At 39.6% G+C, this 23,415-nt stretch overlaps 2 protein-coding genes across 2 annotated transcripts; one reads left to right on the top strand and one right to left on the bottom strand.

Moving 5' to 3' along the window:
• Nucleotides 1–235: 235 nt before the first annotated feature.
• On the bottom strand, nt 236–10,765 carry zfyve19 (zinc finger, FYVE domain containing 19). Its single transcript, XM_061895431.1, has 11 exons — nt 10,564–10,765; nt 10,341–10,462; nt 10,203–10,256; nt 9,962–10,122; nt 9,741–9,883; nt 9,552–9,660; nt 2,504–2,722; nt 2,316–2,392; nt 2,094–2,195; nt 1,849–2,000; nt 236–497 (listed from the first exon to the last, which is right to left on the bottom strand). Exons 1-11 carry the CDS (start codon nt 10,615–10,617, stop codon nt 419–421), a joined length of 1,272 nt encoding a protein of 423 aa, XP_061751415.1. The 5' UTR covers nt 10,618–10,765; the 3' UTR covers nt 236–418.
• On the top strand, nt 10,731–23,015 carry bub1bb (BUB1 mitotic checkpoint serine/threonine kinase Bb). The gene is made up of 9 exons (XM_061895430.1): nt 10,731–10,889; nt 15,087–15,241; nt 15,300–15,359; nt 15,437–15,581; nt 15,691–15,887; nt 19,474–19,634; nt 19,745–19,944; nt 20,024–20,127; nt 21,614–23,015. The coding sequence occupies exons 2-9, from the start codon at nt 15,099–15,101 to the stop codon at nt 21,897–21,899; spliced, it is 1,296 nt and encodes a 431-aa protein (XP_061751414.1). The 5' UTR covers nt 10,731–10,889; nt 15,087–15,098; the 3' UTR covers nt 21,900–23,015.
• The last annotated feature ends 400 nt before the right edge of the window (nt 23,016–23,415 follow it).

Raw genomic sequence — 23,415 nt, forward strand, 5'->3', positions numbered from 1 at the left:
TAGCACCCTCAATTATTGAAACATTTAAAATTGAGTCAAAAGTTAATGCAATTGTTTTTAATAAACATGTTATATTTTTAAGAACCTACATAGTCGTATTGAAGACTTTCTATGAGATTATGAATTTAAGACATTTTAACGCCCTAAATTCAAAATATTTGAATTTTGACTTTTTAAAACCCTGTGGGTTCCATGGAATTGTGTCACTTTAGTGACATTAAAGATTCCACTAAAATTGTTTTTCCATGTCAACACTTTATTAAGATTCATTAACTTACAGTATACGTATTTGACATATTGCGTGACTAGAGTTCTACAGGTTGGATTTGTTTTAGAGTTATTGCAAGACTTTTAAATCAACATTAATTAATGGTTAAAGCACAAATTCACCACAGTTGGCCATCAGTGTCACTAACTATCAGGACTTCCTTTTCTTCTTTGGTGCAGTGTAATTGGAGGTGCGGTGCTCCTTCCTGTCATATTTATCATGTCCTTCCCTGTGGAGATAAGAGATTGTAGATTGATAATTCATAACACTAAATATTTCATATGCATGCTGCTTGGCAGTATGGCAGCAGCTTGCCTCTAATTTATTTGGGTCACCTCCTGAGTTTCTAATTCATCTTGATTTGGCATCAAGGCAGTGGGTGAAATTGAAAGAAATGCATGCAGTGATATCTGAAGTAGGAGTGACTATATATGAATACAGTGAATAGTCGCGTTATTTAACCTCATGAAACAACTATCAATTCACTCTTGTTGTATTGTTTTATGTGTGTTTGTTTGTTTTAATTCTTCCTTTTGTGTAAGTAATTCCCAATAATATTTGGACTTACTAGTGTGCTTTCCTGACATAGTTAAAATTCCACAGGATGTTAAGAAAATAGAAGTAATTTTTTTCCACAACTGTTACATTTTCCTTACACGAGTATTCTGTAATACGTTTATTTTTTACATTTAATCCTTCATTAGCTCTCATTTGTAGGTGTATTCAAGAGATAATTTCTCTAACACTTCTGTAATAAGCAACAAAAACTTGAAATAAACATTGTCAACATATTTTGAACTCATCACTACAAATGTAGTTATTAATTAACTGTTAGCTTCACCCATATTAATATAGACTGTATTTATTTATTACAAAACATGCAAAACTGTTATATGCCTCCCACCTGCATGGAGCACTCTATTAATAATCCTGTTTACTATTATGTTGCACTAAAACAGTATTACTTTTGTTGCACTATTGCTGTTTACACCCTGGTTAAATTAGAGTGCAAAATACGTACTGAGGTTTTATTTTTCTGATCTTATTTTTTTAGCCTTATAGCACCATCGCCATAGCGCAGGGGTAGGGAACCTATGGCTCTCGAGCCAAATGTGGCTCTTTTGATGACTGCATCTGGCTCTCAGATAAATCTTAGCTGACATTGCTTAACACGATAAATACGTAATAATTACACAGGTAATCACAGTATTAAAAATAATGTTCAATTTATAAAACATTCTCATGCATCCATTGTTTTCTATCGCACCTGTTCAAGAAGTCGCTTTAATGGGAAGAATAATTGTATTTATTATTGGTTAGCTTCAGAATAAACATGTTATTAAAAAGAATAAGATACTTATTGTACTCTAAAAATGTTGGTCTTACCTAAAAATGCATGCATTTAGTTGTATTTAGTGTTACAAAATATTATATGGCTCTCACGGAAATACATTTGAAAATATTTGGCTTTCATGGCTCTCTCAGCCAAAAAGGTTCCCGACCCCTGCCATAGCGAAATACTATTACTGTATCTCAAATAGCACCGTATTGCGAGCTCCCCTCAGATTCCCAGCTCTAACCTGAAGCAGCGGTTGCAGTACAAGTCTCCATCGCAGGTGTGACAGCGCAGAGTGGCGTCGTGATTACAGATGCAACACCACGGAAGTTCATCGTCGTCACTGTCAGATGGCTGATGTGCCGATTTTACAGCTACTGGTGAACTTTTACTCTTCTGTAAACATGCGGGAAAAAACAATCACATTTTGCCTTTTCTCATTTGTAGTTTGGAAATATTTAAATGTATATTTTTCTTATGGTTTCATACAGGTTTCTTGGATGATTTTTTCCTCTCTCTGTTGCGTGGACCACTGTGTTCTGGAGGTATGTTGTAGCCACTGGCCTCATCGAGTGCCGCTTCTTCTGAGAGCTGTAACAAAAGCCATACATTTTGTCATTTAAATATCTTAACTGGTGTAATGGAGTCGCAAGATCAATGTTCGTCTTACATAAGCGGGTCACCTTCATCCACACAATCATACAGTAATACCTGCTTTAAAACCCTCATTATGGCTTCTTCTTCTGTTTCCTCATCACTGTCTGGCTTTTTGATGTCCTCCATCTTAACTGAAACAAGAAAAGGAACATAGATCTTGTGTTCTGTCATCAAGCTGTGAATGTTATATAATGAATGGTTTACTCTGACTACAGATCACACAAACAAGACAAGCTTTGGACCTTTGTCTGGGTCGTGTCCTTTCAGCTGTGCAATTCTCTTAGCCATGTGGAGAATCTGCTCATCAGAATGATGATCCTTCTTCAGGGCTTCTTTAGCCTCTTTAAGAACATGGTCTGCCTCAGTCTCAAGCTGCCTCCCCGAATCTTGGTTCTGCTCCAGATTGTCCTCCTGTGTCGTCTCTTCTCCTTTGTTGAGGTTGTTCATTCGATCATTTTCATCTGGCAACATAATACTAACTCAAATAGTAGCCAGGAGGGATTTTTCACTCAACTGCAGAGAGTACCAGGCATTTAAGAATTAGTTTGTGGCCCCATGTCTTTAATATTACTTGTATAACACACTAGGAGCTATAGCTGACTGCAGGCTAGTAAGTATTATAATACTTAATAATCCTTGCCACGTTATAATTCAAAGTTTCTGGCTGTATCAATCAATGTTTACTTATATAGCCCTAAATCACGAGTGTCTCAAAGAGCTGCACAAGCCACAACGACATCCTCGGCTCAGATCCCACATCATGGCAAGAAAAAACTCAACCCAATGGGATGACAATGAGAAACCTTGAAGGGGACAGCAGACTGGCTGTAAATGTGACTATGTGGGTATTATTTCATGTCTAGAGGGCTTTAAAATGTTGAAAAACATATTTTAAAAGGTTGTAAACATGCTTTTGTGCAATATCTATAAAACTGTAATCAATAGGTCAAATTTAACAATTTATCTAAAGATTTGTATTTACTATAAATAATCACATATGAACAATAAACAAGACGACACTGACAACTTTCAATTAATTTCAATCCATCATATTCAGTAGTCATCTGTTCATTTTACAGATGATGTCCAAAGTTCATATGAAAATGTAAAAAAAATAAATAAGTTGAAAGGTCCAAAAGTGGTCAATATCTCCAACCACTAAGAAGCCAGTTCAAAACTGCGGTGCCGTTTCGGCATTAATTGAAAAAGTAAACAAAATACAATAAATGTCAAAAATTATAAAAAAAAAAAAAAAAAAAAGTTTTCAAACTATATATGTAGGGGAAATGTTTGACTACAATATCTTAAACAGTACAGTCGTTTGAGAATTACGGCTGTAAATCTGTCACAATGATGGCGTTCAAACTGATGCTAAATGAACAATCATCTCTACGGGCTTTTTGAATGAACTGAACTAAACCTATTACAAAGGACATGTGGACTCACCGCTGAATAAAACTTTAGCACAGATAACCACATAGAGCAGGGGTGTCAAACTTACGGCCCGCGGGCCGGACCAGGCCCATAAACAGGTTTTAACCGGCTCGTGGGATAGTGAATTATTGAATTATATTTATATATTTCTCTAGTGACTCAAAGTGCTTTACATTGTGACACCCAATATCTAAGTTACATTTAAACCAGTGTGGGTGGCACTGGGAGAAGGTGGGTGAAGTGTCTTGCCCAAGGACACAACGGCAGAGACTGGGTTGGGAGAAGCGGGGATCGAACCTGGAACCCCCAAGTTGCTGTCACGGCCACTCTACCGACCGAATTATACCGCCACAAACGAGCCATACCGCCCAGGATGAGTTTGCTAAGTATAAAAATGAGCCAGAATATTTTAATGAAAGAAACTGCTGTTCTATATGTGTCCACTAGATGTCGCAATTATTTGTATCTTTGTAGATGATGTTACATATATAAAAAAATAAAATAAACCACATGATGTTAGTGCACCAGTCGAGGAAAATTTGCAAATTACATAAATAACTTCCTGTAATTTGATTTAGATTTTATTTTTAGATCTTGATAAATGGAAATTTAACACCAATGATTTGACTGATGAACATTATCACATAATTTATTCAGAAAGTATAAATAATAACAAATACAAATAGAACACTATTAGCTGCAACTTGTACGTGTGAAAAAAACCCAACAAGGTTATGATTTTGTACATTTTCAGAATGTGTTCGTTCTATTTTTTAACAAAGAAAACAATGCGAAGTTGTCTTTATTTCAAAGTTATCGTGCCGTGATTTAACCAGTCCGGCCCACTTAGGAGTAGATTTTTCTCCATGTGGCCCCCATCTAAAATGAGTTTGACACACGTGACATAGTGTGTTTATACCAGGGGCCAACCTTGATGAAGGGTAAGGTGTTTATTGAGTGATCTTTATCTTTACAAGCGTACATGCATTAATTAATTTGACTGCTTAGCCAGTTAAGGGTCTCGGGTAAGCTAGAACCTATTCTAACTAACTAGGGAATGAGGCACGATACCAGTCAACTATAGTGCACATTCACACTCACATACATACACATCTATGGACAATTTAGAGTCTCCATTTACAAACCCCGTTTCCGTATGAGTTGGGAAATTGTGTTGGATGTAAATATAAACGGAATACAATGATTTGCAAATCATTTTCAACCCATATTCAATTAAATATGCTACAAAGACAACATATTTGAAGTTAAAACTGATAAACATTTTTTTTTGTGGAAATAATCATTAACTTTAGAATTTGATGCCAGCAACACAAGACAAAGAAGTTGGGAAAGGTGGCAATAAATACTGATAAATAGGGATGTCCAGATACAACTTTTTCACTTCCGATACGATACCGATACTGTAGCCTTGAGTATTGGCCGATAGCGATATCAATACGATACGATATAGGCACGAATAATACATATATTTATTCCTTATTTTTTTGTGTGGAATGTTAGAAAAGGCTTGATAAAGTGATGTTACTGTTACTGATGTTGTAGTGTTAAAACAGAAAACAATAGTCAACAAGAGTAGGTATAGGAAAAAACTGACCCATTTATTATTAACCAATTGGTTACATAAATTTTAACCTTCAACATAAGAGTATTACCTCAACAAATCCAATAAAAACAAAATGTTATATTTAAAGTGCAAAATAACCACTAATACCAACATAATTATACAATTGAATGGAATTAATTAAAAATAAATTAGAAGACCCTGAAAAATAACCTAAATAAATCCAATAAAAAAATTAAAAAAACGTTTTAAAGTGCAAACAATTCAAGTTCACGTCAGTTATTTTTTTACTGTCACCGTATGTTGGAAACAACTGTGGGCAGGGACAAAAACAACACAATATTGTCCACTGTCCAACTGCTCTAATCAAATCAAATCAACATTATTTATAAAGCACATTTAAAATTTACCAAAGAGGTAGCCAAAGTGCTGTACAATGGACAGGTTAAAAGATAATACGAGGACCGAGCAAACAACACAACACAAACAGAACAAGATAAAAAAAACAAAAAAAAAACATAAAAACAGGTTCACAGCAGGTGTATAATGGGGCGCCATTGCAGGATGGATATCACTTAGTGTTAAAAGCCAAAAGTATGTTTTTAAGAGGGATTTAAAAACAGGAAGAGAGGAGGCTTGTCTAACACTCAGAGGTAGGTCGTTCCAGAGCTTGGGAGCAGCAGCAGCGAACGATTTGTCACCTCTAAGCTTCAGCCTTGTGTCAGGGACCGTCAGTCCTAAGTTAAGAGTTCACAGCTCCAGTTTCACTGACTGACTGTGCCCAAAACAATGTAGTAACTACTCTTAGTCTTCACTGAAGAATAGTGTAAACACAATTAACATATCACTCTAATAACAAGAGCATAAAACAGAGACAGCGGACGATGGTCTGAGCTCCAGATGTCTGTGGTGAAGCTTATAGCATTTGCCTTCTCCACGTGTGCGGCAATACATTTTTTAACCTCCTCGTGCATCTGGGGTATAGTTTTGTCTACAATGTAGTGGCGGCTAGGAATAATGTAACGAGGTTCGAGGTGCTCCATTAAGCGTTTGAACCCGACATTACTCACCACCGACAGGGGCTGGTCATCAAGCACAATAAACTGGGCTATCTTTTCTGTTATGGCCTTGCCTTTTTGCTGTCCCGTGGTAGTTTGTCACGTCTTGCAAAGCTTTCGGCCAGGGTGGGTTGCTAAAGCGAGCCAGAGGTTTGTTGCTTCGCCTTGCTGCTCTCGCGAAAATCCTCATGTTCTTTTTTGTGGTGTTTTTTCAAATGTGTGATGAGGTTGCTTGTATTGAACCTTCCGGGTTCTGTCCCTTCACGGGACACTTGCGCCTGAAAAATGTTGCATTTAGCGGCAATGTATCTGTCCGAGTTTACGTTAAAATACTTCCACACAGCTGACATCACTAGTAGTGATGTGCTTGCAGCAAAGTGTAGTGATTCACTACACTTTGCTGCAAGCACACGCGTTGTCGTTGTTGTGATCACGTGGGCTGTGCATGCTGGATCAGAGACGCTCTTCTTCCGCGGCCGGCACCTACGTTAATTAAGGGGCATTGCCGCCACCTACTGTGTTGGAGTGAGATCAAACCAGAGTAGCCTATTATAGAAGTGCTGCAGCGGTAAATGGACAGCTTATATCGGAGCGCTTATATCGGAGTTTTTAGATTCAGTCCGATAAAATCCGATATTCACTTTTTTGGCTAATATCAGACTGATTTCCGATATCAATATCAGTGTTAAAGTTTTAGAAATGCACATCAAACACTTATTTGGAACATCCCACAGGTGTGCAGGCTAATTGGGAACAGGTGGGTGCCATGATTGGGTATAAAAGCAGCTTCCATGAAATGCCAAGTAATTCACAAACAAGGATGGGGCGAGGGTCACCAATTTGTAAGCAAATTGTTGAACAGTTTTAGAACAACATTTCTCAACGAGTTATTGCAAGGAATTTAGGGATTTTACCATCTACGGTCCGTAAAATCATCAAAAGGTTCAGAGAATCTGGAGAAATCACTGCACGTAAGCGATGATATTATGGACCTTTGATCCCGCTGGCGGTACTGCAACAAAAACCAACATCAGTGTGTAAAGGATATCACCACGTGGGCTCAGGAACACTTCATAAAACCATTGTAAGTAACTACAGTTCGTCGCTACATCTGTAAGTGCAAGTTAAAACTCCACTATGCAAAGCCAAACCCTCTTATCAACAACACCAAGGAATGCGGCCGGCTTCGCTGGTCCCGAGCTCATCTAAGATGGACTGATGCAAAGTGGTAAAGTGTTCTGTGGTCTGACGAGTCCACATTTCAAATTATATTTGGAAACTGTGGACGTGGTGTCCTCCGGAACAAAGAGGAAAATAACCATCCGAATTGTTATAGGCGCGAAGTTCAAAAGCCAGCATTTGTGATGGTATGGGGGTGTATTGGTGCCCAAGGCATGGGTAACTTACACATCTGTGAAGGCACCATTAATGCTGAAAGGTCCATACAGGTTTTGGAGCAACATATGTTGTCATCCAAGCAACGATATCATGGACGCCCCTTTTTATTCCAGCAAGACAATGCCAAGCCACGTGTTACAACAGCGTGGCTTCGTAATAAAAGAGTGTGGGTACTTTCCTGGCCCGCCTGCAGTCCAGACATATCTCCCATCGAAAATTTGTAACGCATTATGAAGCGTAAAATACGACAGCGGAGACCTCGAACTGTTGAACAACTAAAGCTCTACATAAAACAAGAATGGGAAAGAGTTCCACTTTCAAAGCTTCAACAATTAGTTTCCTCAGTTCCCAAACGTTTATTGAGTGTTGTTAAAAGAAAATGTGATGTAACACAGTGGTGAACATGCCCTTTCCCAACTACTTTGGTACGTGTTGCAGCCATGAAATTCTAAGTTAATTAGTATTTGCAAAAAAAAAATTAAGTTTGAGTTTGAACATCAAATATCTTGTCTTTGTAGTGCATTCAATTGAATATGGGTTGAAACGGATTTGTAAATCATTGTATTCCGTTTATATTTACATCTAACAAAATTTCCCAACTCATATGGAAACGGGGTTTGTAACTTAAATGTAATGTTTGCCAGAGAAGCAGCTGTAATGAGATACCATAAAAGTCCAATCACCATGGTAAATGCTGCATATTATTATTATTACATTACTTCACAAAACTTACATTCCATTGTATTGTTTTTATCCAATAGTTCTTATCGATAAGTTTGTTTTTAATGAATGTTACATGTTATAATCTTAGTGTTTGGGGTAGGCAAGCACCAATTAAAAGTGTATATAAATTTTACTGGGAGACCCTAATTTGAGACACAAGTGTTTTGAAGTGAAGTGATTTATATTTATAGAGCGCTTTTTCTCAAGTGACTCAAAGTGCTTTACATAGTGAAACCCATTGTGGAGAGACACAGCCGACGGGCGGAAAGCAGCAGTGCGGGCCCACCTGGAGGCCAGGAGGCCAGGAGGCGGGGCATGCGGCAGCGAGGAGAGGCGTGACACACGCGGAGCGACACTGCAGCGGCAATCCGAGCCAGGTGCGTATACTACACACCTGCTCACAGTCTGTCTATCTGCTGCTAGAGTACAAAAAGGGCGAGGGAGGAACGAGCCAGGGAGCAGCACGGAGGAGGAAACACCAGCCAGCAGACGAAGAGCGCGACAACCCACACCAAGAGAGCAATGACCCACCCCCGAAAGGCGTGCAGCGGCAGCAGACAAGCCGGAAGAGCGCACTGAAAAGTGACGCGACCAATGGGCCAAGTGACAGCAGATTTATTGAAACAATAAATCAAGGTCAAAACTGTTACGATGCGTCTTGTGTCAGGTGTACCCGCAACCCACACGAGGACGGCTGGAAGTCCGTCACACCCATTATCTACATTTAAACCAGTGTGGATGACACTAGGAGCAGGTTGGTAGAGGGTCTTGCCCATGGACACAACCACAGTGACTAGGATGGCGGAAGCGAGAATCGAACGTGGAACCCTCAGGTTGATGGCACGACTGCTCTACCAACCGAGCCACGTCTGTTTTGAGTTCGGAGCTCCGTCACAGAATTATTTCAACATGAAGTTGAGGTACTACTGTATTCTATTGATATATTTATATCTGGAGAAGAATAACATTCTTTCTCTATTTTGAATGAATTGGGGGAACGGTGTTCATAAAAAACAGGTATCAAGTTACTTAGAACTGCTACACCTATATGAATGGCTTGGGTGAAAAAAATATGTAATGGGTGTTTTGTCTTACCACATCCAGCATTTGAAAACTGGTGATCAATGACAACTTCCTCTGTCATCTGAGTGAGAAGGTCATTCGCTTGTTCAGTCTGAGTCCTATTATCTGGAGGCCGGTGAACCTGCAAAGAGGAGAACATACATGTGAGTGGTTGAAACCAAAAGGAGACAGTAAATACTACAAAATAAATGTTCGATTAACAGGTGGAGGAGCTTGTGAAGGAGGAGGTTGGCCCTGTAACGCTGCTAGCCGGTCCTCCATCTCCTGTGAAGAAGGCACTGGCTTGCTGGGAGCCTTAAGGGCTGCAAGGCGAGCCTCAAGCTCTTTGTCAGACGGGACAGACTCTGTGAGGTACACAACAACGATCAGTATTCCATGTACTGTACAAACACGGATAACTGCTGAATAAGAAATGATAATACTTGGTGTCATGTCCTCTTTCAGCCTTTGAAGCCTTTCAGCAATTGCCTGATCTTCCATACTCAAGCCTTTAGGTGGCGGAAGACCTGCAAGAGCATATTTACTGGCTCCAAGTGGCTGTGTGTTCTGTCCCTGCTGTTTGGCTTCGTACGCAGCAACACGCCTGTGGAACAAAATACACATCATTTTGTAATTTTTATTATGAATACATCATGACAGTCACACACGTAATTGTCCACTCACTTTCTGTAGTTTTCAGGAGGTGACCATTTCTCTGCATTATTTAATAGATTCCCACTAAAAACATGAGGAGGAGCATCTCCGTGTATTGTTTACAAACACCAACCAATCTTCTCATGCAGGTTAAATTCATGTACGTACCTTGTCAGATTACCATGACATTCCTTGCAAACCTTCTGCTGGGTGTTGCCATGCCGGGGCACCACCGCATTGAACGTCAAACAGTTGGCGCAGAAGGAGCGACCGCAGCTTTTACAACCCAGCTAGGCGCAAAATACAACAAAATCACACATGTTACAAGTATGACGTCCGTTTCGGTACTATAACCAATTTGATGTCGCGTCCGATTCAACGTACGTCATACCTCCTTTTTGAAGACACCGAACTTGGACGTACAACAATAACAACGGTTATCCATGTCGACGCGCGTCAAGTCACGGAACGATCAGCGGTTAACAGGCGAGGCCAGCCTACTATTAGAACAATATTTTGACATTCAGCTCATTTCTGGAAATCATTGCCAACAAAACAGGAAGTATTCCGGAAACTGGTCCTGGAACGTCATTTCCGTTTTTTAGTTCCTCCAATCACTTTGTTCCGAATTCGTCGGCGGTCCTCATTCAAAACAGTCACCCAGCCCACTGCCGCAAAATTATCTCCGACGAAGAAGCTTTTCACTTCACGCAAGCGGTAATAAAACTGTTAATTCCGATACACTATTTCACAGCTGTACATGGTGTGAGAGTGGGGGTTAACTGTAACAATATTAGACTTTAAGGTCGTTTTCAGCTAGCTGGCTAGCACGTTAGCTCCTCAAAGTTATGCGTTTGTGAACTGAAAACGTTGTTGCTCAATGTGCTTCCAAATAATACTTAAATATACTTATTATTATGCAATGATATTGCTTTACCGGGCCAATTTGCTGCATGCATGTGTTTTTCATTTATATGCCATTGAGTGTCTGTTGTTTAAATTAGGCAACGCTATACATTTGTTTCTCCCCCAATGCTTTTTGACGTTATGGGCAGCACGGGTTAAGAGGGGTTAGAGCATGTGCCTCACAATACGAAGGTCCTGAGTTCAATCCAGGTTTCAAGCCAAATTTGTGCCCAGCCGAAATAAGTGCTCAGGGGGTGTGTGCGCATGCGCGCACCTGCGTGCGCAGGGCAGTTTTTTGGCAGGGCGGCGTCATTGACAAACCAACGTGTGTGTAGCGAGAGAGAGACTGTCCACTATTTTTAAAAGCTTATCTCACCAAAATTAAAACTACTGATCTTATTTGTTTCATCCTGCCGTTTCTCCATATTTAATAGCCTAAGACAATATATATCACAGTAACTTTGGTATGATACGGTTTTTCTTTTAGCTAACAGTATCAGCAAATCCACAGGGGCAATTATTTGGCAAGCCGTCCCTTACCCACTGTATACAATAGGGTGGGCATATATTTCGCTTTTAAGGCGCTAAATATATGCCCCGGCACGCTTGGGCACTTATTTCGCAGAGAGCACTTATTTCACTTGACACCGGGCTCAGGATCTTTCTGTGTGGAGGTTGCATGTTCTCTCCATGACTGCGTTGGTTCCCTCTGGTTCCACCGGCTTCCTCTCACCGCCAAAAACATGTACCTGGGGATAGGTTGATTAATTTTGTAAGCACAATACCAATGGGTGCAATTTGCAAAATGCGCAACCGCATTTTGCAAATTTAAGGTGAAATCAAAGTCAAATCAAATGTTTATTGGATTCTTCACAATACAGTGTATATCCACGACTAAACTACTAACTAAACTACTACCACGACTTGGTTTACTATGTATAAAATACAATAATGTAGGGTTACCTGGAACATGAAATAGGCCACTTGGCCTGAATCCACACTTCCCTCGCCAAACACCTTCGTTTCCAAACCCTTACGCTTGGATAAATAGGCCTTGATGCCATGTACACAGTGTTGGGAGACTGTTTTGCTGTTAGATCGCGTCCAAATTTGCAAAGTGCGCGAGATTGGTGAAATGCTTAAAACAGCAACACTAAACGGGCACGAGTGTGTGAATGTTGTCTGTCTATCTGTGTTAGCCCTGTGATGAGGTGGCGACTTGTCCAGGGCGTACCACGCCTTCCGCCCAATTGCAGCTGAGTTAGGCCTCAGCACCCCCGCCACCCGTAGAAAATGGGTGGATGAAAAAGATGTAATTTGCCAAACTTGTTCCGTTGACGATAGTTGTCATAATATCTGGAATCGATTGAATCTGAAATCCTTTTAAGCTAATGTTTCGTTATTTTCATTGACATTGCTGTAGTTTGTAGCAACTTTTTCCACCACGGACCGGTTTAATGTAGGCATTATTTTTCAGGGACCGGCTTTCCACTTTGTGCCAGTAAAATAAAGCAAGAATAAGTGCATGAAAAATATAACTCACTATAACGCTGAATCTGTGTTTCTTTGCAATTAGATATGTTCAAATGGGCATCGTATCATATCACAAAGTTATAACAAATGCCAAATTCCTATGAGGAGTTTTATTGTACACCTATAAACGAGCTTATTGATGTGTCTAGTGCACAGGTGTCAAACTCAAGGGTCACGTCATTTTATATGGCTCGCAAAAGCCTGGAAATAATGTGTCAATAAAAATACCTTATATTTTCTTTCTTTACTTTCTTATTTTCTTACTAAAAGTATTCGTTTTTTAAACTTTTTTTTCCTAGTTTGATAATGAAAAAAATTGTTTCCAACATTGCAAGAAATGTTATATTATCAAACTTTGTTGGTCAAAATCCAAATCAATACTTAAATATCTGTTTAACTTATGATTTCGAAGCAAGTTATCCATCAAATTGTACACTATAACAATGACCAATATATTTTACTGTTAAATTTAGGGAGTTTTTTTTAACAGAATATTACTGTAAGTTTGAAAAAAAACAACCAATGTTTTATTTTTTTATAGTAAAATTCTTTAGACTGAGCTATCAGTCTTTTTTTTAAATTGTAAAGTCCACGGTTGATGATTTTATGGTACCTCATTTTATTATGGAAAAAATCTGGCAGCTGAGTTTCCAAAATAAAATTAAACAGATGTACTGTATTTCTATTTACAGTAATATGTTGTAAAAATAATAATAATAAAATAACACCATATATTTTACAGTAAAAGTCTGGCAACTACGCTGCCAGTTTTTTCTGTAAAAACAGTGGTCAAAGCCACAGATTTGTTTTACTCTTTATGTAAAAAAAAGGTGAAATATTTAAATTTGCAGGCAAATTCATTAATTATTTACTGTTTCAAACGGCCCTCTAATGGCAGCCATGACTGTGGTGTGGCCCTCAATGAAAACAAGTTTGACACCCCTGATCTAGTGGGACAGGCCAAAGTTCAATCAATCAATCAATCAATGTTTATTTATATAGGCCCAAATCACAAATGTCTCAAAGGACTGCACAAATCATTACGACTACAACATCCTTGGAAGAACCCACAAAAGGGCAAGGAAAACTCACACCCAGTGGGCAGGGAGAATTCACATCCAGTGGAACGCCGATGACAATGCTGACTATGAGAAACCTTGGAGAAGACCTCAGATGTGGGCAACCCCCCCCCTCTAGGGGACCGAAAGCAATGGATGTCGAGCGGGTCTAACATGATGCTGCGAAAGTTCAATCCATAGTGGCTCCAACACAGCCGCGAGAGTTCAGTCCAAAGCGGATCCAAGACAGCAGCGAGAGTCCCGTCCACAGGAGACCATCTCAAGCGGAGGCGGATCAGCAGTGTAGAGATGACCCCAATCGATACAGGCGAGCGGTCCATCCTGGGTCCCGACAAGCGGTCCATCCTGGGTCTCGACTCTGGACAGCCAGTACTTCATCCATGGTCATCGGACCGGACCCCCTCCACAAGGGAGGGGGGGACATAGGAGAAAGAAAAGAAGCGGCAGATCAACTGGTCTAAAAAGGAGGTCTATTTAAAGGCTAGAGTATACAGATGAGTTTTAAGGTGAGACTTAAATGCTTCTACTGAGGTAGCATCTCGAACTGTTACCGGGAGGGCATTCCAGAGTACTGGAGCCCGAACGGAAAACGCTCTATAGCCCGCAGACTTTTTTTGGGCTCTAGGAATCACTAATAAGCCGAAGTCTTTTGAACGCGGATTTCTTGCCGGGACATATGGTACAATACAATCGGCAAGATAGGCTGGAGCTAGACTGTGTAGTATTTTATATGTAATTAGTAAAACCTTAAAGCAGCTGTTAAGGTTTTAAGTTAAGTTAAGTCGGAGAAAATGCAGTCACGGTGGTTGGGGCACCACTGGTTTACAATATGACAATGGGCACTAGTAAACTAAAATGTTGAGCAAACTGTTGGAACAAGCTTTCACCCAATTCACAGATGAGAAGTATCACAATGATTCTCGCTACGTTGACCTCTGGATCAAATACGTGCGGCTTCTGATCAGTAACACATTTATCTGGATCCTATATATTTTTTAATTGTTTCTTTATTTTTGTTACTTTTATTTCACACCTCCTGAAAAGAATGGGGTACAGCTGCTTCCACTGCTATTAATTGTGGTGAGAATGACACTCAAACGATCTGGGTTCAAATCTTCAATAGGTTCAATGCTTGTTGTTTTTTACTCTTCCTCCCACTGTTCAAAAACATGCAGTTTATGCTATTTGGAAATTATTCCTAGGTGTGAGTGTAAATGTCCTGTGATTGACTAGTGACCAGTCCAGGGTGTACCATACAGTCAGCAATGATAGGCTACAGGCTCAGCTCACCCTTAACCCTACTGGGGACAAACAAAACAGAAAATAGGTGGATCAGATTGATTTTTAAAAAAATGGCATTTTTTTTGTAAGCTCTTCTTTGTGTGTTTGTGTGCAGCTGCTTTCCACAATGGCAGACGGGGAGGATGCGGAATGGGAGCTTTGCAAAGAGAACATTAAGCCCTTGAGACGAGGAAGGAACATGTCAGCTTTGCTGGAGGCGCTCAGTCAAACTAAAGATGGCCCAAGCACTTCCATCCTCCAACAGAAACAGTATGTTTACTTGAGAAATGAAGATTTTTTAGGACACTGAAATATGTCTTGTATTTAGGGCTTTTGAGAAGGAATTGTGGCTGTACGATGGAGATGATCCACTTGATGTTTGGGATCGGTAAGTGTAAATTACAGTGTTCTCGTCAGCGCTAATAAACCATTGTTGTTCACCTCATGCGGTTCTGTGTTAAACAGGTACATCAAATGGTCAGAGCAAATGTTTCCACAGGGAGGAAAGGACAGCAACCTGAGCAAACTGTTGGAACAAGCTGTCACCCGATTCACAGATGAAGAGAAGTATCACAATGATCCTCGCTACGTTGACCTCTGGATCAAATACGTGCGGATTCTGATTCAGTAATTTACTAAGCTGTCATAACCTCACTAACTGATTTAATGTTAAAACCTCAATGTGTGTGTGTGTGTGTGTGTGTGTGTGTGTTTATCAGGCCCGCTGCTTTCTGGAACGCTTGGACTTTTACAGGTACATGCAAGCTCAAGGTATAGGGACAACCAGGGCGGCCTTCTACATTGCCTGGTCAGAGGAGTATGAAAACCGTGGCGACTTCCTCAAAGCTGACATGATCTACCAAGAAGGACTCAAGATGTTTGCCCAGCCTATCGACAAACTTCAACAGTTTCACAAGTAGGCACAGGGTTTCTCCTTAATGTAATTGATTGTAGCAGCCCACCACAGCAAAATATTAGCCACCAGACCTAAAAAATGAGATGTTTAGTTTTACGTAAAAAAAAATTATAAGGTATTGTAGCGCCCAGAAAAAGACACACAAAGTCCAAAGCTCTTTTTAACTTTTATTGCCAATCTTATAGTGACAACCGGCCCAATTCTAACACTCAATCCCTTCTGTGCACACACGTCCGTCCCTGCATCCCAGACACACAACAACACTTTCTCATTCCCCGCCAACACGGGAACAATGAACATAACATACAGTGCACATTAACACCAGCAAGCCATTACAGTATGAATAAATATATGTAATTTATTTGCGCACTATTGCTTGTTTTATGACACGTGACTTCTTCCTGGAAGAGGAAAAAAGCGGTGGTCAATTAAGCCAAGACGGCTGTTGTGCAGCAAGCTGCACGCAAACTATATGAGTACAAAAGGGCCCTGGGTCTTCCTGCTAAGAGCAGATACGAACAAAAAATCTTAACTATTGTGACGGCGTGGCGCAGTTGGAGAGTGGACGTGCGCAACCCGAGGGTCCCTGGTTCAATCCCCACCTAGTACCAACCTCGCCACGTCCGTTGTGTCCTTGAGCAAGACACTTCACCCTTGCTCCTGATGGGTGCTGGTTAGCGCCTTGCATGGCAGCTCCCTCCATCAGTGTGTGAATGTGTGTGTGAATGGGTAAATGTGGAAGTAGTGTCAAACAGCTTTGAGTACCTTGAAGGTAGAAAAGCACTATACAAGTACAACCCATTTATCATTTATCAATGCAATAGAATTGATATCTATAATTTATCAACATAAGATTTGTTGTACAGCCGAAAACAAAGCAAGCAAAGGGGCATTTTTCTTTGAGAAAGGCTAAATGTCACAGAATACCCATTGAGAACAGATGCTGCTTGACCACCACGCATATTCAATGAGCAGGAAGTGACATTACTAAAATCCAAGCAATTGACTAGTGATGCACCGAAAATTTGGCCGCTGAAAAAGGACTTTGATCACCGGTGAAAACAGCTCTGCTAAAACCAGATGATGTGATGACGTAAGCAATACGCACATAGAACTGGGCGGTATGGCCTTTTATTAATATCTCGATATTTTTAGGCCATATCACGATACACGATAGATACCTCAATATTTTGCCTTAGCCGTGAATGAACACTTGATGCATGTAATCACAGCAGGATAATGATTCTTTGTGTCTACATTAAAACATTCTTGTTCATACTTCATAAATATATGCTTATTTTAAACTTTGTTGCAGAGAGGGAAACCACAACTAATTAAATTTACCAAAACTGTATTAATTTAACACTGGCACAAACATTCATGTCATTTCCAAAACAGAAAGTGCAAGATTGTCAGAGACATTTTAAAACAAGCTGAGTGCACTTTTGTGTATGATGTCACTAAGATGACATATCAAAACAACACTAAATTAAAGTGCACTTTTTTTACAGAACGCCACTAGAATAGTTTAAAACAAATACAGTGCACTTTAGTGCATGATGCCACACAAAATATTTCAACAAGTGTCAAATAAAAATGAGCTGCATAATAGGAAATCAAATAGTATATGTCCTTCGCTATGTGGTAGGTTCCTGCGGACGTTATCTCCTTCTGTTGTTTACTGTTTGTTTCATACGTCTGGAAATAGTTGCTTTGGCATTTTGTTGGTGTGGCACCCAACGTAGATGTTGACATGCGGACTTTGAAGCAATTTTTATTCTCTAACGGGTGACTTTTCAAATGATGCTACATTAGCAGTGGTGCTACTTTTTGTAGCAACGCTTTTGCCGCATAATTGTTAGACATCATCCCGCTTGAAGCCAAACCACCGCCAGACGATGAACCACGTGCTGTATTTCTTGGGAATGAATTCTTCCTTCATTTGTTACCAGATTCGCACCTTCTCTCTCTCGTATTACCACCTGCACCGCACCGTTAGCATCAATGCTAACGTTACCATGTCGCTACCTCTCTGCTCCGTGGGAGCGTGTGACGTTGCACACGTGACGTATGTAATAAGGTGCCCTTGTTTTAAGTCTCTGTGAGAAGGAGAGACAAGAAAGAGTGGGAAACGCATGCAGTGTAATGCCAGCAGCTAAAAGCAACTGCGTGAGAACGTATACTCTAATATCACAAAATAGTCATTTTCTATATCGCACGGAGACAAACCCGCGATATATTGAGTATATCGCCCAGCCCGACGCACATGATTGTCTGGAGCAAGTAGCATGTTTGTTTTGTGACATACTTTAATATATCCGAGATATGCCCGAGGAAAGCGATCTTTGAAATCTAAGAGGAGTGGCGGCTTTTACGGACGACAGTGTGATGTTAGGCTCTGTGCGGCTCACAGTTTGTTTGGCGTGACAGAAATAGGTCTTTAAACACAAGTACAGTCTACATTAACATCAGAAATAGATGATATATTTGTTGCTGGTCGTTTTTAATAAAGAAAAAGTGACTAAACGGATTGGAGAAATCTCTCGAATTTTTTTTTTGACTAATTACATTGTACACTAACATTTTTTATATATTACATAATCTATCTTACATACAATGTCTTACATAATGTCATTATATAATGTAAGAAATTAACATTAATTAATAAAAACACAGATTCATTTTAAATGTATGTACCGGTATACTTTTTTCCTTCTTAAAGATGATGTATACACCGTTGCAACTTCTGACCCCACTGCCAAAGGTATGATGGCAATCAAGAGGAAACACTGAAGCATCTACTATTGTATTATTTGGGCTACTCGACTGTCTTTTTATCACATAGAGTACATACGTACAGACATTGCCAATTTGTATGCATTTTTTGTTCCCTGTTCCCGGAGCGCATTTTGACCCTTGAATACAATTGTAGGCTTTGCTGCACCCCAGGTACACATTTTAGTTAATTCCTCCGGTTTCCATTTCACACACTGGCTATTCTGTCGTTTCTTCCCCTTGCAAATCCTCTTTTGTAGCATGAAGTGCATCTTCCATAAAAAAATCTAACGTCGCAACGCGTAAAGGCTGTGATTGGCCGGCTTGTAAAACATTATCTCCCGTGTGTCTACAACTCGTTCAGATGCCTTTGTGAACGCCTTCCCCTTTGAATTGGGGTCAACATTTTCAACAAAAATTACTCTTGTTGTATACAGGTGCTGGTTTACATCTGAATCGCAATTCTTATTTATGTTGATTATAAATCCATTCATCAATAAAAAAAATTCTTAATAATTTTCAAACATAAATCTTTTCAGACCACTTCTCTGCTTTCTCGTTTTGCATATATGTCATACATCAGCAGCCAAGAGGAGTTTTTGTAACCCAGAACCTGTTTTGTGAATGTTTTTTTAATAATTATTTTATACCAAATAAAATTGTGACAATGAGTTTGGGAATCGATTCTGAATCAATTGGTCACAAGTAATAATTTACATAATTTTCCACAGCTGGTTACAAGGTTATGTTCACTTTTTGTAGCCACTGTAACCCTTTCCCTGCATCTAATTCCAATGTTCCATTTTTTTAGGATGCTGCAGTCTCGTGTGTCCCGACAGGTGATAAAGAAATTAAGTGAGACTGACAGTGATTATGAGCTCGAACAACCTGGGAGAGTTTCTCTTGCTGAACTCAAAACCAGAGGAAAGAAGGCAGTCGTGCCTAAAAACAGAACTGGACCCGCAATAAAAAGTAAGCAAAATAATGCAAAAATTAATGGCCCCATTTAGACTGTATTGGAATGAAAATTGCAAGCAGTAAAAGGTGATTTAAAATGTTTTTCAATGTTTAAATGTGTGTAGGTGTCTCAAAGGGACTGAGTTTACGTGTCCCAACTGTTGGCGAAAGCAGTAGCCACAGCAGCAATAGTAAGCTGGTGGTCTATGATGAGAACAAGGCGGATGCCGCTCCTTTGGAAACTAAATTTGAGCCTTGGTTGGCTCCCCCTCCTGCTAAGGCAAAAGAAAATGAGAAGGTTGTGGAAAAATGGTGTGATGTGAAGGTATGGTGAATATATATTCTATCAAAATCAATGCCCTGTAATGTCTGCTTATATTTTCTCTTAATTTTCCCATTCTTAGATGCGCCAGAAGTCCAGATTTGGAAACACGATGATGGATCCGCCTCCTACTTTGAAACCCACTTTCCAACCATATGTTGAGGAGTCAGATGAGCTTCCAAAAATGTGAGTAGTTAAACAATAGAATAACTATTGCTTGTATACTGACACATGACTTCTTCCCAGAAGTGAAAATAAAAATAGTGGTGAACCAAGCCACGATGGCAGTTTTGAAACAAGCAGCACGGAAATTATCTAAGTACGCAAGGGGCCTTGATCTTCCTGCCAAAAGCAGATACGAGCAAGACATCAAACTATGCAATGGAATAGATCACTATATTTTATAAAAAAAACAAAATATTTTTTTGAGTAACATCAAAAAATATCTGTTGGGCGCGTTCCCAGACATGTGAAACTATCTTAAGTTAAGTTAAAAAAAAAGTTATAGTACCAAGGATTTTCTCACACACACTAGGTGTGGTGAAATGTGTCCTCTGCATTTGACCCATTCCCTTGTTCACCCTCTGGGAGGTGAGGGGAGCAGTGGGCAGCAGCGGTGGCCGTGCCTGGGAATCATTTTCGGTGAGTTAACCCCCAATTCCAACCCTTGATGCTGAGGGCAAAGCAGGGAGGTAAGACCATGGGTCCCATTTTTTTAGTCTTTGGTACGACTCGGCCGGGGATTGAAATCTTGACCTACCGATCTCAGGGCGGACACCGTAACCACAAGGCCACTGAGCACTTGTGCGTCAGATGTCATTCTACATGAAAAAATAGATGAAAGTTGTAAAAGAATGGAGGTCTACAACTTCTTTGTGTGTGGGTAGGCCAAGGAAATTGGTATCAAAACTCTCCCGGATAAATAATGCTTTGATTTTGCTGGGGTAACTTTGTATTTCATGGTTTAACTTTGCATCAACAGCAATGTTTGTTGTTGCACTGGCCGTTTACGAGTAACATGCTTTTTCCCGTCTTTATCAAAATATAACTAGAGACGTCAACATTGTATATGTGCTGAAAGCTTCATTTATGATTCCTGCCTTTGGTAAAAGCTTAACTTTATTAGGGTTTGCTCACATTTTCTTTCTTTTATTTATATTCGCCGAGTTGGTGCTTTGCGAAACACTCGTAGCAAAAATGTGTTTTACAAAATACAAATAATATCAAGATAATACTTTAAGGGGAACTGCACCGTTGTTTGAATTTTGCCTATCAGATTGCAACCTGACATACCATATTTCCAAGCTGGTAAATGGAGCTTGTTCACATTTTACTGGCTACTTTGACAAGGCATGGCTGGTTTGGACTGTGTATTTAAAACTGCACTGTCAATGTAACTGTCCTATATACATATATGTGGTACAGTATATAGTTTGCAACCTATTTGTAATTTTTAAAAAGAGTGAATAAAATATGGTCTGAAAATTTGCATGATATTTTCAATTGTATGATTGAATATATAACATTTTTCTTTGAGCATCTGTTATTTTGAAATGTGGATCATTATTTAAAAGCAAGTAAAAAAAAAACATATTGAAGTTTTTCTTTGTGACCATTGTGACTAAGCTTTTTCTTTTCTTACTATATGGTGTGCGCGTGACCCCTTGCTCAGGACGCCGTGCAAGATCTACCCGACGGTGAACAACGTTTTATCAGCACGCAAGCCCTGCAGAGAAGACACTCCTCTGAAAAAACTGCTGGAGCACAAACAAAGACAGAAAGAAGCCGAATCGGGCAAAGAGCTGGAAAAGAGCATGTACTGCAAAGAGCTTCTCTTTAGCGGCACCACCGAATTTTCCTTGGAGGAGTTGCGTGCTGAGCTCTACTCCCAGACAAAGAAGAATTCGGAGGCGGGCAGCTGCCCTGACAACCCGCCAAGTGACCCGGCGACAAACTGACAAGGCAAAAGTTTTATTAGGTACACCTTCAAATTCTGATACCGGTATATCAAAAGTCAACATAGTAATTGCTGCTTATCCACTGAAGTTACAAAATACCAAAAAGAAAGCACCGTAATGACTAATATATCTGAAATATTTCACAAGCGACTCACTCGTACTTGATACAAACCAATACAAGCGCTGTATCAGAAATCACAATCAAGCTTAGTTAATTTTTAAAAATATGTTTATTATTTATGGCACCATGGTACTGTGCTCTCTCTTGTAGTTGTTGCCTTTTTCTTTGTTTCTTGCATTGAACAAAGAGAGCATTGTCCACCAAGTTAAATTTTTTGTGTGTTAAACATACTTGGCCAATTAATCTGATTCTTACTCCTGACTTTGTGGCTTGTAGAAGAAGCGTGTTTCTAAAATTGTGCCTGTCTCAAGTAGTTTAATAAATTTACCAAGATTTTAGAAACCTCTCTTGGTATGATGTTGTTTGACAGTTACAATAATAAACATTATAGTTAATCCTCACTGATAGTGTCATTAAATTTTTTAAATATTTTTTTAAACATATACCCTGCGATGAGGTGGCGACTTATCCAGGGTGTAGACCGCCTCCTGCCCGATTGTAGCTGAGATAGGCACCAGCGCCCCCTCCTGCGACCCTAAGGGAATAAGCGGTAGAAAATGGATGGGATGGATACCGGTGTACCTTTTGATGTATCCCATTCACATTTAATATTCACTTGGGTCCTTTTTATGCAGTGCTTCTCATAGTGGGGTGGGTGCCCCTGAATACGGGGACGGGGGTCATGCTTTATCAGTATCATACTTCAAACCCTACTTTTAAAAGCTGTGCACTACAAAACTCTTTGAAGCCATTAATCCTGACCTTGTCATTTAAATAAAAAATAAACAAATTAACCCAAATTGTTCTATTCATTTTTGTTTTGTAGTGTATTAAATAGAGAAGCACTGCTTTAAAGCATAACGTCACTTATACATCACATGTATTTGTTACTATCATGTTACACTAGCTTTTTTCGTAGGAATTAGAAACCTATTAAGTCTCTGTTTTACACACCATTGTCTACTGGAAATGGGAAATAAACTGCAAAAAAGGTGTCCCTAATGTATTGATTTGCTTCAATACCACTTCTACCCTTTAATCCATTAGTGAATTCTTCTTCTGTGCTTTCTTTTCTTTATATGTGTTGTCAAAACAATTCCGGTGTACAAGAAATCAGCTGTGCTCTGACAGCCATCCTCAATAGTGTTAGGGTCTGATATACTAAAGTCTCAAATAACAAGTACTGAATAGTGTGTGCAAGCTAAAACACGTGTGTACTATTAGTGGCCGTATAATTTGGTGATCTACTAAGACTGCTTGCGCAAATGATAAGTGCAGACCACCCTATTTAAATGAAGATTTTGTAATAGTTATTGTCTGTCCCCACAGAGACACTTATTTCTCTACAGTCTCCACACTCATGTTATGCTTCAGCCTGTGGCACTTTGCTGTTGT

The sequence above is a fragment of the Nerophis ophidion genome, linkage group LG03 (genome assembly GCF_033978795.1).
Source record: "Nerophis ophidion isolate RoL-2023_Sa linkage group LG03, RoL_Noph_v1.0, whole genome shotgun sequence".
NCBI lineage: Eukaryota > Metazoa > Chordata > Actinopteri > Syngnathiformes > Syngnathidae > Nerophis > Nerophis ophidion.